General features: G+C 58.8%; 1 protein-coding gene across 1 annotated transcript; it reads left to right on the top strand.

Moving 5' to 3' along the window:
- CA4 (carbonic anhydrase 4) lies at positions 1-8,615 on the top strand. Its single transcript, XM_022552769.3, has 8 exons — positions 1-217; positions 4,464-4,517; positions 5,477-5,632; positions 6,364-6,509; positions 6,629-6,727; positions 6,995-7,058; positions 7,178-7,344; positions 7,738-8,615. The coding sequence occupies exons 1-8, from the start codon at positions 160-162 to the stop codon at positions 7,930-7,932; spliced, it is 939 nt and encodes a 312-aa protein (XP_022408477.1). The 5' UTR covers positions 1-159; the 3' UTR covers positions 7,933-8,615.
- Positions 8,616-13,160: the final 4,545 nt, after the last annotated feature.

The following is a 13,160-nucleotide window of genomic DNA, read 5'->3' as shown; positions in this document are numbered from 1 at the left end:
AGGACCCGCCAGGGGGAGGAGCCGCTACCCGCGTCCTGCTGTCGGGGCTCCCTCCCGTCGCGGCTCCGCTATAAAACCTGGGTCGGCAGGACCGCGGACCCCCGGCGGCCTCCTCAGTGCGCGGTCCCCGGCTCGGCGGCGTCGCCACTCCTGCGCAGGATGCGGCTGCTGCCGGCGCTCCTGGTCCTCGCCGCCGCCCGGCCCTGGGCCCGCGCAGGTGAACGAGGGCTTCGGCCCCGGGACCCCTCGGTGGCCCTTCCGTGGCCCCTCGGCGCTCGGGCCCCGCGCCCCCCGCCGAGGCTGCGCCCGCGGGCGATGGGGCGGCGCGGGCGGCGGGAGCGGAGAGGCGCGGGCGGCCGGGCGCGGCGGGCGCGGGGCAGCGGGTGCAAAGCGTGTGCGCGACCGCGGTGTGCGGGGCCCGCGGCCCTCCGCCGGGCGCCGTGCGGGTCCGGGGCAAGGATGCGTCTCTGAGCCGCCGCGGCGCACGCCTCCGTTTCTTACCCTTTCTGGTGTTCCTCCGTCTGTCGTGGGTCGCTGTCCGTCCCGCGGGGGCTCAGTGTTTGGTGGCTGCCCCCGGCCCGGGGCAAGGACAACAAACTGGGTGCGGTGGGGCCCGCTCATCCCCGCTTCCCACCCTGGGTGCCTTGTCCCCGGACGCTGCCAGCACCCTTCACCTCCAGAACTGTGTAGGGAGCCTGGAGGGGGACATCCGGAGACCCGAGCCAAGCCGGTCTTTCCGGCCGGGGTGATTTTCGTTTAAAGATTAATGGTGAGGCCGAGCTCTTAATTATTCGCCTATGTGGAAGGTGGCAGGAGAGGGGTGTTAATATTTGATAAGGAGCTGAAGGCGCCTCCAGCGTCTGGGCACAGGGATCCAATCTGGCACCTTCTCTGCGACCCCACGGGGAGCCATCTCCTTGGAAGGAGGCCCCCATCTGCCAGTCCCCATCTCAGCTACCCCTTGGATGGTCCTTGGGGTCCACCTGGCCGAATCTCCTCTCTAAAGCTAGATGCTCCTCTCTTGGAGTCATGCGTGAGGGCTGAGGGTGCCCTCAGCAGCAGAGAAGGAGACCCTTGGCCGGCCCGCTGGCCCGCGGTGGGGAATGAGGGGCATCCTGCAGCAACTCCCGGCCTCTTCCTAGGAGAGGAGGAAACAGAAAAGGCGGGGTGTGAACATTTTTACGTGTAGGGTTGGAGGTCTGAAACCTACTTAAGCTGCTGGGCTTGTAGAAAGAGAAATGCTTTGCAATTAATGCGGCTGCTTTGTAGCTGTGTGGCTTTGGGTCACTTCCCTCCTGGGTAAGTCAGTTTCCTCCTTGGGTAAGTCAGTTTCCTCGCTTACAAAACAGAGAGTAATCTGACTCAGGTATTGTTCTGAGGATTCAAATAAGATGGTGGGAGTAGGTGCTTAGTGCCGTGCCTGTGTGGCACATAGCAGGCACTCCGTAGCCACATGGCCTGGGCCCCGCCAGCCAGGATTCTCTCTCAGCCGCCCCCTCTCACAAGCTGTGCTCCCCTTAAGCGCTGGGGCTTTCTGACTGGGAGCTGCCGAGGGTCCTGCCTTCCCCACCCCTCCCCCCGCCCCATTTCATCTCCTAGGGAACCTGAGGCTGGAGAGTGACCAGGCTGTACATCGACGTCCTCAGACCATCTGCTGCCAGGGAGAGAGGAGGGGAGAGGGACATAGGCCCCTTCAGAGTCCCAGACCTAGCCAGGAGCTGCTGAGACTTTGCCCAGGGCATCTTCGGGTTTCGCTGAGCTGGTTTTCAGGATTCCTCCCTCCCCCTGGAGTGGGAGGGTGCGGTGAGCAAGGTCCACCCGAGAGAACTTCTTCAATCAGCTCTAAAGCAGGGGCCTGGGGTGGTGGGTACGACAAGGGTGGGGGACAGTGGCTGGGTGACTGGCGATGGTCGTTAGTTCTCTCACTCCATCTCTGGTCAGGGCAGATGGGCTAGGCAGCATCTGAGCTTGGAGCCAAGACCTGCGGGTAGCTCCTCTCCTTCCCAGGTCCTCTAGGAAGTGGCCTGAGAGAACTGGCTGGTAATTATCTGTAAGGGCTGCTCCCTCATGAACCAGTACAGGAGTCTGAGCTGCTCCGTGACCCTGCCACCACTTGCCTAAAAACCAGCCCCTACCTTCAGCCTTTGGATACAGACCTGACCCCCAGCCTTGGCCTCATCAACATCACATTTTCCTGGCTTCTGCTTCCTAAAGAGGGTAGTTTCAAGAGCATTCAACCAAGCAGGTCAAAAGTCTCTGTGATTAAGACAGTGGATCAGAGGTCACCATGACAACCCTAGGAGCTGTAGCCAGAAGCAGGGAGGAGCAAATTCCTTAGAAAAGCTCAGCCTGGACCAGATGGGCTCCAGGGAGGCTGACAGGGGTTCCACCCATCAGAGCTGGCTCCTGAGGGTTCCGGCTCAAGCCAGGCTTCCCCTGAAAACAGCTTCCCCCTGGGTATCAGTCACCAGGAGGGGCCAGCTCTACCTTAGAGGCGCCTTCTGCCTTTCAGGACCTCTGAGACCCAGGAGAATCATAACAGGAAGCCTTTCACGGATGCAAATGACCTCCCATCCAGTGTGTCCTTAGACACTGCCTCTGGGAGATCAGTGGCAGCTCCTTCTGCCTGAGGAAGGAAGGAAGAAAGTGGGCTCAGAAAAGTTAATGAACTCTATTGCAGAGAATAAGCAAGAGTCAGAGCCAGGACTGGAGGCCGGGTGGTGGGCTCCAGCATCAGAGTCTGCCAACACGCAGAGATGGGCCTGGATGGGAAGTGGCCACTGCCCTTTGCAGAGCTCACCCTCGTCAGGCTTCCCCAGATGCAGCAAGTCCCAGGGTCAGCAGAGCCCTGTCCCGGGCAGGGGGTGGACTGGCCAGGGGAAGACACTGCAGGGACTGTTCATCTCTGAAAGAGGCTGTGTCAGCAAAGTAGGCACAGCATTTGATCCAGACCTGGGAGACTGGGAAACCCCAGGTGGCTCTGAAGGGCCCAGAGTGCGGGGTGGCCAATTTCCTATAGGTGCTCAGTCTCCTGGCCTTCCTCCCAGCCCCTGCCGAGAACCTGCCCCCTCTCCACCCCATGCCCATTGCAGGGACCCCAGAGGAGGTGGGCTTGGGTGGGGATGGATGTGCTCAGGCTGAGCAGGAAGCTCTGCTTTTCTTAGGAATTTCCTCATCCCTGAGTTCTTTCCAGCTCACTTCATTTCTCTCCTTGACTTTGGCCATCTGTGTCCTGACAGGAGGTTGAGGAGGGGAGGGAGGGAGGAAGCCAAGGAGAAGGGAAGGACTCGTCAGGGACTTGACTAAATTCCAACTGCCTGGAGCACTCTCTACCGTCTCTCATTTAATCCTCCCCACAGTCCTATGAGGTGGATGGTATTAGTTCCATTTTACAGACAGCAAAACTAAGGCTCAGAGAGATTAAGTGACTTGTCCCTAAACCCACAGCTCCTAAGTGGCCCAGCTAGAATGCCAGCTCTGATCAAATGCTTTGTCCACCCTGCTGGCACAGACTTTCTTTTAAAAATCAATAGAGTAATTTTAGAGCAGTTTCAGGTTTACGGAAACATCAAGCAGAGAGCATAGAGAAGAGGGTTCCCATGTGCACAGTTTGCCCTGTTGTCGACATCTTGCATTAGTGAGCTATATCCATGATGCAGCCTTTTTTCAGAGATGTTGGTTCTCCTGTCCGGAGGCAGAGTGGGGGATTGGAAGGCAAGTCTGTCTGGTCCCAAACACCAGGACTGCAGGTTGGAGGGACAGGGGAAAAGACCTAGCCGCCTTCCTCCCTGCACGACTGTGAGAGTTTAGACAAGAATGGGTCTTAATAGCACAAGAGGGTGTGTTCCAGGGAGGGACTAGCCTAATCTCCCTCATCATCGCATCAACTCTGGGAAAGCAGCCAGGCTGAACGTGGCTGTATTGTCCTGGGGGGCCTCCTCTTCCCCCCTCACCAGCCTCCCTTCCAGGTTTGAGGGAGGGGATGCAAGGAGGGAGGGGGAGGCTGATGAGCAACATGTAGAGAGTGTCCAGGCTAGCCCCTGGGGAGAGCTGACCCGCCTTGGAGGGCCCCTCAAGGGCTGCTGGCTGTCTGGTCTGCCTTGTCTGAGGACAGTGCCCTGGGCAAGGGGACCAGTGGATTGGCTATGGGTCAGGGACGCCTGGAGCCTGGCTGTTTCGACTGCCTCCTTCTCCATCCCTACAGTTTCTTCTTAAGGCTCCTTCCCCTGGGCCCTCTGTCCCCCAGGATGGCACCCCAGGAATGCTCTATCCCATCCCAGGCCAGGTTCTGACTCCAGGGATATTCCCAGCCTCTGACCCACTGTGTACACACACACACACACACACACACAGTTGCTTGTGTGCACACAGTTCACCGGCACTCATAGAGACAGACGTGTGTGTACACAGATACACTGACATGCTTCTGCACAGGCCTCACATCCTTCCTCTCTCTGTTCCAGGGTCACACTGGTGCTACCAGAATCAAGTCAAACCCTCCAACTACACCTGCTTGGGTAAGTGCAGCGAGTCTCCAGGTTGAAATGGAGACGCAGGGAAGGTGGGAAGGATGAGGTGATGGTGGCCCCAGTCAGATATCAGCTCCTAACACACACACACACTCTCTCTCTCTCTCTCTCTCTCTCTCTCTCTCTCTCTCTCTCTCTCTCTCTCCTGGTGCTCAGGGCACAGGGAACATAGAGTGACCTGAGTTTTTACTGGGACCTCCTGTCATCGTCTCTGACACCAAGAGAGTCAGCCCTCTGGTCCTCTGAAATAAATCAGGAGCAGCATCAAAGGGAGAAATTCATTTTGCTCCTCTCATAACAAAATGGAGAGTTGATTCTGTTCCAGTGACACCCCTGCATATGGGCCTGGGTGGCGGTTCTTTGTACTTTTTCAAGCGCTGCCCAGTTTCCTGCAATCTGCTTTCCTCCCACCGTTGCTGTTTTGGTGACTGGACAGTGCTCCCCAACCCCCCGGCCCCGCTCACTGGTGTGGGAGGTCCTGGGTGCAGGGGGCTGGGCTCCCCTGGGGCTCCCTCCCTGCCTCCCAGGGCTCAGACAAGGCTTAGTGTCAAGTCACGGGGTCCTTTCACAAGCGGCCCTTCCAGGGGACTCCACCGCTTCCACACACTCTCCCATCAACCTCCTTTGAACTTCGGAACCCCTAGGAAGCAGGTTATCACGGAGCTTTCCTTTCACAGCCCAGCATCTGAGGTGGTCCCCTACCCCAGAGCTCACACCCTAGTCCTACCCTGTCCACACCACGCCTTGCTGGTTTTGTGTGAGTGTGAGTGTCTGAGGAGGGAGAAGGGTGAGGGTGGAGTTCTGTGCTGGGCATCCCCCCAGCACAGCCTGCCAGCCATCCAAAGACCTTGTTGCCTTGAGCTGGGCCTGACCTGAGTGGGGTGGAGGACGCCACACCTCGGTGCCAGGCGCCCCTGACTCCCAGCCCACCCTCCCTCCCTGCTCAGGGCCGGACCAGTGGGGCGATAGCTGCCAGAATGACCGCCAGTCCCCCATCAACATCGCCACTGCCAAGACACTGCTGGACACAAACCTGGGACCCTTCTCCTTCTCCGGCTACGACAAGAAGCAAAAGTGGGCCGTACAAAACAATGGCCACTCAGGTAGGTCTCAGATGGGCTGGATGCAGGCCCCGGACAGCAGGGACACGGGATCCTGGGACCCAAGTTCCCCAAGGACTGGAGGGTTGGGCTCCTCCTGGGAGGGCACACCGGGTTGTCCACTTTTGCTGAGGAGAGGCTGAAAATCCCTGGGGGGGCGGGGTGGGGAAAGCAGGGTGGACTTTGGAAAGGAGGGAACATTCTATCAGTATTTTCAATCCTGTATCAGAGCAATCTGTAGTGGGGGAGGGGACAGGTTCTAGGAAGAAGGAACAGCATGGCACAGAGGCGTGAAACAGCTTGGGGTGTTCAAAGGGCTGCATGTGGCCCCATGTGCATGGAGGACAGAGCGAAGCTAGGAGGGGCCAGAGCCAGCCCAGGGTCAGTCCAGCTGGGCCTGGGGCAGGTTGCCCAGGGCTGAGGAGTTTGGACGTGGCCCTGGGAACATTGGGGCACCACGCATGGAGGGGGTTGAAGCACGGGCAGGACCGGGCTGAGTTGCATGTTTGGGCAGTGAGGGGTGTACAGAGGGAGAGGCAGACAGGGAGGCCGAGGAGGGGGCCACGGTAAGGTCCAGGCTGTACCACTGTTCCTGTCCCTTCAGGCCCGGGACCGTAGCCTGTGAAGGGTGCGAGGTAGGAGAGAAGGTCCTGCTTGGATGGAGCTGGGATGAGGGGCTGGGAGAGGCTGGGGGAGGTGGGTGCGAGGACTCTGCCCCCTCCTGTGCCCTCCAGTGATGGTGTTGCTGGGGGACGAGGCCTCGATTGCTGGAGGAGGACTGGCCGCCCGGTACCGGGCCAAGCAGCTGCACCTACACTGGTCCAAGGTGCTGGACTGGGGCTCGGAGCACAGCTTCGACGGGGATCGCTTTGCCATGGAGGTGAGGGACCTCTTCCCAGGTGGATGCCTTGGCTGGGCTCTGGGTATACTTGCCTTGGGCAAGAAGGAGGGTCCAGCACCCTGACGGGTTCTCTCTCCATCCCTCTCACCCCTTACCAGATGCACGTGGTACATGAGAAAGAAAAGGGGACATCAAGGAACACGAACCAGAACCAGGACCCCAAAGATGAGATCGCGGTGCTGGCCTTCATGGTGGAGGTGGGGCTGCCATCCCTCAGGGCTCGAGGGGCTGCTTCTTAGGATCCAGAGACCTGGGATCCCAGCAAGGCGGGAGGGGCTGGAGAAGCTCCGACTTCCCCTCTGTTTCTCAGTGACTTGTACCTCCCCATGTGGGGAGCCCAGGGCCTTTGAGGGCCTCAGTCCCAGAAGCTGCATGCCCGCCCCACCCCAGACTGGGAGAGTGAACTGGTGGTCTCCACCGGCTCCCCACAAGCCTCTCTCAAGCCCCTTTCCCTCCTGTTCCAGGCCGGATCCAAGAATGTTAACTTCCAGCCCCTGGTGCAGGCCCTGTCTGACATCCCCAATCCCAGTGAGTCAGGACCCGGGGGGCGGGGGGCTGGGGGAGGGGAGAAGACTTCTTCCTACAGAAGAAGGTCTGGATGGTGGAGGAGCCTGTACTCTCAGAGTGAGGTGTGTGAGTCTCCCCAGATATGAACACCATGCTGAAAGACAACATCAGCCTCTTCGACCTGCTCCCCAAGAAGCAGAAACTGAGGCACTACTTCCGCTACCTGGGCTCGCTCACCACACCAGGCTGCGATGAGAAGGTGGTCTGGACCGTGTTCCAGGAGCCCATTCAGCTCCACAAGGACCAGGTACACGGGGCCCGGCCGAGGGTGCAGCCTCCCCTGCGTCAGCTCCTGGAAACTGTCCCTTTGTCGGGGGCCCCAGGCAGTCTGGGGCTCAACAAGCCCCCAGGTGAGGCTAACGCAAGCTCAAGCTTGAGAACCACTGTTCTCTGGTAACAGTGATGATAGTGGTAGTAATCACAGGCCCTCAAAGCCCAGAGCTGTGAGTCCCCTCTGCTTAGGACACTCGTGGGAGCTGAGCCCCCATGGATGCAAAGCACTTTACATCCCCGATTCTTTTCCTCTGCACAAGAGCCTGAGGCGGCTCAGAGAGGCCAGGCGACTGGCCTGAGGCTACACAGTGAGGAGTGCAGCTCCGCCAGCTTCATCCCTCCCTGCTGAGCCCTGTGCCTTCCACAGATCCTGGCATTCTCTCAGAAGCTGTATTATGACAACGAGAAGAAACTGAAAATGACAGACAATGTCAGGCCCCTGCAGCCCCGGGGGCAGCGCCAGGTTCTCAGGTCCCAGGCCCCGGGACGGCTGCTGCCCTTGCCGCTGCCTGCCCTGCTGGCCCCCGTGCTCACCTGCCTGACAGCAGGCTTCCGCCGATGACGACTCATGTTTGGACACCTGACCTCTGGTCTCAGCCCTTCAGAGGGCTTGAGCCTCTGTTCCTCAGGCTTCCCGGGTTGGACTTTGGTGATGATTAAAATAGGGACATGTTTTTTGGGAAACCTCTCTTACATCTGTTTTTAGTTCCCACAACTACTGCTGCCCTGCTCCCTCAACCCACCCCAGCATGCCAGGGTGGGGCCTTAGGGCCTGGAGATTTCTTCTGAGCTGGCACCCCTCCCACCTTTGTGAATTCCCCGTTGACACCCCAATTGGAGAGATGCCGAAGGGACCTCAGAGCTCCAACACAGCCACAGCTGGAGAAGTTCCAATCCAGCCTCTCATTATATAATGGGGGAAGCCGAGGCCCAGAAAGGAAAGGAGGCTGGGTGGAGGCCACATAGTGAGGCCACGGCAGAGCCAGCTGAGAGCCGGCCAGCACCTTCCGCCCTGTACTAGTGGTGGAGAGTGCGGGTCCTGTGTGGGTACAGCCTAGGTGGGGTGGGTAGTGGGGTTCATTTATTTGCCCCAGTGTTTCTTGAGCATCTATGTTCTAGGCACTGGGGCTGTGGCGGGGAATGAGACAGACAAAATGCCTGTCCTCCTGGAGTTCACAGTCTAGCAGGAGACACTATAAATAAAGAGACACATTGTACACCGTATCAAATGGCTGTGGTCAATCAGTGGGAAGGGGCATCCATCAGAAGACTTGCAGGAGGCAGTGGGGGGAGGCCACCTGGAGGCCAGCAAGTGTTCATGCATGGAGGGAGGGAGGGAGGGAAGAAGGGAGGGAGGGAGGGGGAGAGAGACAGTGGGCAAGTGAGGAGGGTGGGGAGGGGGAAGGGGGAGATGGGAGCGGGGGCCGTGGTGCAGGGGCTGCAGGGGTGAGGCGTACGGGGAGCAGTTAGGACTGATGCCTCATCCAGGAGCTACTGGGTCACAGGTGAATCCAAGGGTCTTTGGCCCTTGAACTTAGGAGCTTTCAATGAAGGCACACCTCCCCCACCCCAAGATCCTGTCTCTAATGGCTTTTTCCTTTCTGGGGCCCAAGAAGGGAGTGAGACTAGGAGGCAGCAGGTGCAGAGAGGAGGGTCCAGAAAACAGGGAGAAAGAAATAAGGGCCCCACAGGTGGGTCCCAGGCCAGGCTGGGCCCTGGGGGCCAGGGGTTGAGGGGCCTCAGGCTCCGGGACCTCGTCATCCAGGGCAGGGCTGGAGTTTTGGAGGACCGTGAGATGGATTTTAAGAATGGATTTTGGGGGCTTCCCTGGTGGCACAGTGGTTAAGAATCTGCATGCTGATGCAGGGGACACGGGTTCGAGCCCGGGTCCAGGAAGATCCCCCATGCCGCAGAGCAACTAGGCCCGTGTGCCACAACTACTGAGCCTGAGCTCTAGAGCCCACGTGCCACAACTACTGAGCCCACGTGCCGCAACTACTGAAGTCTGCGCGCCTAGAGCCCACGCTCCGCAACAAGAGAAGCCACAGCAATGAGAAGCCCGCTTACCACAACCAAGAGTAGCCGCAACTAGAGGAAGCCGGTGCACAGCAAGGAAGGACCCAACGCAGCCAAAAATAAATAAATTAAATAAATAAACTTAAAAAAAAAAAAGAAGAATGGATTTTGGAGGAGCATGAGAAGAGGGGAAGAGGCCAAGAATGGGCCTTGCTGGGTGGCGAGGGGCCCTGGGGCCGGGGCCAGGTCAGCTGGTGCAGGGACAACCTCTCTGTAACAGGCTTCCCGTCTGGAGGTGATGAGATGGATTCCCACAGGAAGACGCAGAGCTAGGTCAGCACACATGGGATTCCACTACCGATGCTGGAAGCCCTGGCTTGCCGTTGGTCTCTGGAGGGGGGCTGGTTGGAAGAGGTGACCTCTAAGCCTTCTCCCACTCAGATACCCTCAGAGTCCCTGACCACCCGCAGCTAGGCTGAGGGACGAGGGCTGCTCCCCTCCATAGCAGCCTCCCTCTCCCTTTCCTCCTTCGTGACCAAGAATAAGCACCCCCTCCCTTCACTGCTGACCACACAGCCAGCCTTGGTGGAGGTGTTGGTATTACTGTCACTATGGCAACAGCAGGCAGCTTGTGTCAGCAGGGGGTGTGTGGACAGAACCTGTTCTCTTTGGTTCCCACGCAGGCAGGCTGGGGGGTCTAAGATCCAAGCTGTGCCCTCCTCCTCCCCTCCCCCTTTCAGGCTCAGGGCTCTCAGAAGTCTGAACTGCCCCTCCCCACCAACTACACCCTCAAGGCAACGTTCAGTGAATAATGTGGCAGCAGAACCAGGAAGTCCCAGCTCTTTTCTAGCAAGTAGGGGAGCCTGGGCCTCTCCAACCCCCGGCTGCAGGCACACAACCCTCCCCCCCGCCCCCCTCCGCCGTCCCTCTGACCCCGCAGTAATAAACCTGGCCAGTGGGGGCCACAACGGGCACAGCTTGTCCCCTGCAACTGGAGGCCAGAGCAGGTGCTGTCAGCGCTCGACTTACAGCAAGGTCACTGCTGGCCAGTCACCCCGGGAGAGGGCAGCCCCACCCCTGGAATTGGCCCCTGCGCCCTGGAGGCTGAGGCCAGTGAGCTGTGTGTGTGCCCCTGAGAGCCTCCTCTTCTGAGCGGTTTCACTCCCCTGCCCCCGCCAGCCCCCGCCCCCCACCCTCTGCAGACCCCTTCTCTGGAGAAGGTGCTCTAAGCTCCCTGTGCCCAGCCAGCCTGGCTCCTGACGCAGCTCCCCCAGAGACGATGGGGGCTACCAGCAGCCCCCAGCCCTACTTTCATTCACTCCTGAGTCCCTGCATTGGGTACAACAACGTACACACACACACACACACACACACACACACACACACACACGAGCACACACACTTCACTGCGGCCGACCAGGGCTGGGGAAGGCTCCATGGCTGAAGGTTTGGGTCACCACCTGACTTCTAGGTCCCTTAGCACAGACCATGTGCACGTTCACTGAATGCCTGCAGGAGCCGCCATGGGCCACACGACAATCCTATAAGGGGGGTATTTCTCCCGTTGCACGGATGAGGTTGCTGAGGCACAGAGAGGGGTTAGGGGACCTGTCAGAACCCGGGGTCACTTCTCTGCCTCTTGGGCTCCACGGCCAGCTTTCTCTCTGACAGTCATCCAACCTCTGGAACAGGGGCGGGGTGGGGTCTGCAGCACGCTGTCCCACCCTGTCTCCACATGCTGCTCTGTATCCCTGATGGGCTGTCTCTCTGGCCCCCTGTTTAGATTTGGCACCTGGGAGGGAGCCAGGGGCTAAAAATACTCCCCATGTGTTTAGATGATTCTTAGAAAATAAACTTCCCCATCTTGGCTCTCAGCGTGCACACTTGCTGGCCCCGGTTCCTGTGGCTCTGATCTGCCAGTGTTGGGAGGGGGATAAGGGAAGCAGGGGGTGGGGGAAGTAGTAGGGTCTGTAGGGGCCCAGAGTCAAGGGTGGTGGTGGTGGACGTGCCCAGGCGCACATGTAAGTGTAAAGGCTGCTGTGTCACAAAACTCCAGGGGCTGCCTGTACCGAGACCGCGTTGTGAGCGCTGCCCCGGTGTGGTGGGCCCTGAGGCTCCGTGCTTCTGAGTGGGTTAGGGGTGGAAAGAGGCAGGGAAGCTGGTAACCTTGCAGGGATGGAAACGTGGCTTCCCTGCTATGGGCCTCTTTATCCCCCTGCAAAATGGGCTAAGGTTGGCCCTTCTGTCTAATGGGGACTAGCTGTCCTCAGGCTCCTGCTGGTGACCTTGGGAGGAAGGCCAGGCCCGTGTCTGTGGGTGGGACTCTGCTCCTGCACCTTGCATTACACGAGTTCTAGCGGCTTTGCTTGTTTATCTGAATAGGGACAAAGGCATTATCTCCTCTAGGGACCAAGGACATGTTCCTGGACCCCTGCGCCCAGGGAGGGGCTTCCTTTGGAGGGAGTGACAGGACAGACAAGTCACAAGCCAGTTCCTTCCTCAGAGCCCTAGTCCCAGATAAGACTGGACTCATATTCCAAGTGCTGGCTGCTGCAAAGCCTGGGAGGGTGGGGATAGGCACAGGGGCCAGGGAAGGGACGTGGGTACACGGAACAAGATTTTTCTTTCAACAACATTGAGTCTTTCAACAAACACTGTTATTTCCTCTGTGCCAGAGACTGATGATTCAGGGAGAGAAAGGCCCATCTGTGCCTTTCTTTCCCCCAGGACTCCCAACCAGAGGGCCTACAAAACATAGGCCGTGAGGGGGGCGCAGGGGCCCCAGACCTGGGGTTTGAGTCCCTTTCCCCTGCTGACTAGCTCGGTGAGGTGACTTTGGTAATTTAATTCACCATTCTGAGCCTGTTTCCTCATCTGTAAAATGGGGACGGGGACGGTATTTACCTCATAGGGTTGCTGTAAAGATGAAACAAGATGCCTGGCCAGGAGGATGTATTCAATAATTTGTAGTTACGATTATGGTTCTTTTTATTAGAGAGAGAGCACTGAAGGATGGGTAAGGCCTACAGATGGGGAAACACTGGCCGCTTCCGGGGATGGAGCTAGCGAAGGGCGGGCAGAGGGGTGATGCACTGGTTCACCGCTGGGGTCGGTAGCTGATGTCTGGGGGGGTAGCAGTGCTGCTCCTACCCAAGGGGGTGCCCTCCCATCCCCAGCACACTCACGGGGACTGCTGCTCTGCTCAGACACGCAGGGACGTCCCCCCAGCCCTCCACCCCACCCACGCACAGAGCAGCCCATGAGCTAGAGCTCCCAGCCCGACCCTGGCCCAGCGTTGCCTAGGGTCACTCAGGACATCACCAGGAGGACCCAAGGGGGCCAGTGGAGGCCCAGGCTGCCTGCAGCTCTCCTGTCCCTGCTTTGTTAGGTGGGGTCAGGATGGGAGCCTGCTCTGCTGCTGTGGGATTGACTGCGCTGGGGACTGGGCTCCTATTTCACCTTCCTCCAGCCCTTCCCCTCCCTCTTCCCAAGGAGCCGCGAACTCACGCATGCGCCCTCTGATCCATCCTTGTCTCCAGCATGGGCTCTGTCCCTGCTGTCTGCGAGCGGGCCTCTCCTATTCGCATTTGCTGCAGGTCTGGGTTGCCGGACAGTATAAACAACAAATAAACAGATAAACAAGGACATTTTAGTATAAATATATCCCTCCCAAGTAGCATGGGGCACACTTACACTAAAACATTACCTGCTGGTTATCTGAGATTTACATTGCACCGAGTGTCCTGTATTTGGATTTACTGAATCTGATGGCCC

The sequence above is a fragment of the Delphinapterus leucas genome, chromosome 19 (genome assembly GCF_059928025.1).
Source record: "Delphinapterus leucas isolate spDelLeu-1000000601 "Yukka" chromosome 19, BTC_Dleu_Yukka2, whole genome shotgun sequence".
Lineage (NCBI taxonomy): Eukaryota > Metazoa > Chordata > Mammalia > Artiodactyla > Monodontidae > Delphinapterus > Delphinapterus leucas.
Note: the sequence above shows the minus strand (reverse complement) of the source record. Positions and strands in the feature narration are given on the sequence as shown.

Bases quoted from the DNA above. Each gene is read 5' to 3' on its own strand.
- CA4 (XM_022552769.3), top strand. From the start codon at position 160: ATGCGGCTGCTGCCGGCGCTCCTGGTCCTCGCCGCCGCCCGGCCCTGG. The intron at 218-4,463 runs GTGAACGAGGGC...TCTCTGTTCCAG, and splicing joins CCGGCCCTGGGCCCGCGCAG to GGTCACACTGGTGCTACCAG. The intron at 7,059-7,177 runs GTGAGTCAGGAC...GAGTCTCCCCAG, and splicing joins GTCTGACATCCCCAATCCCA to ATATGAACACCATGCTGAAA.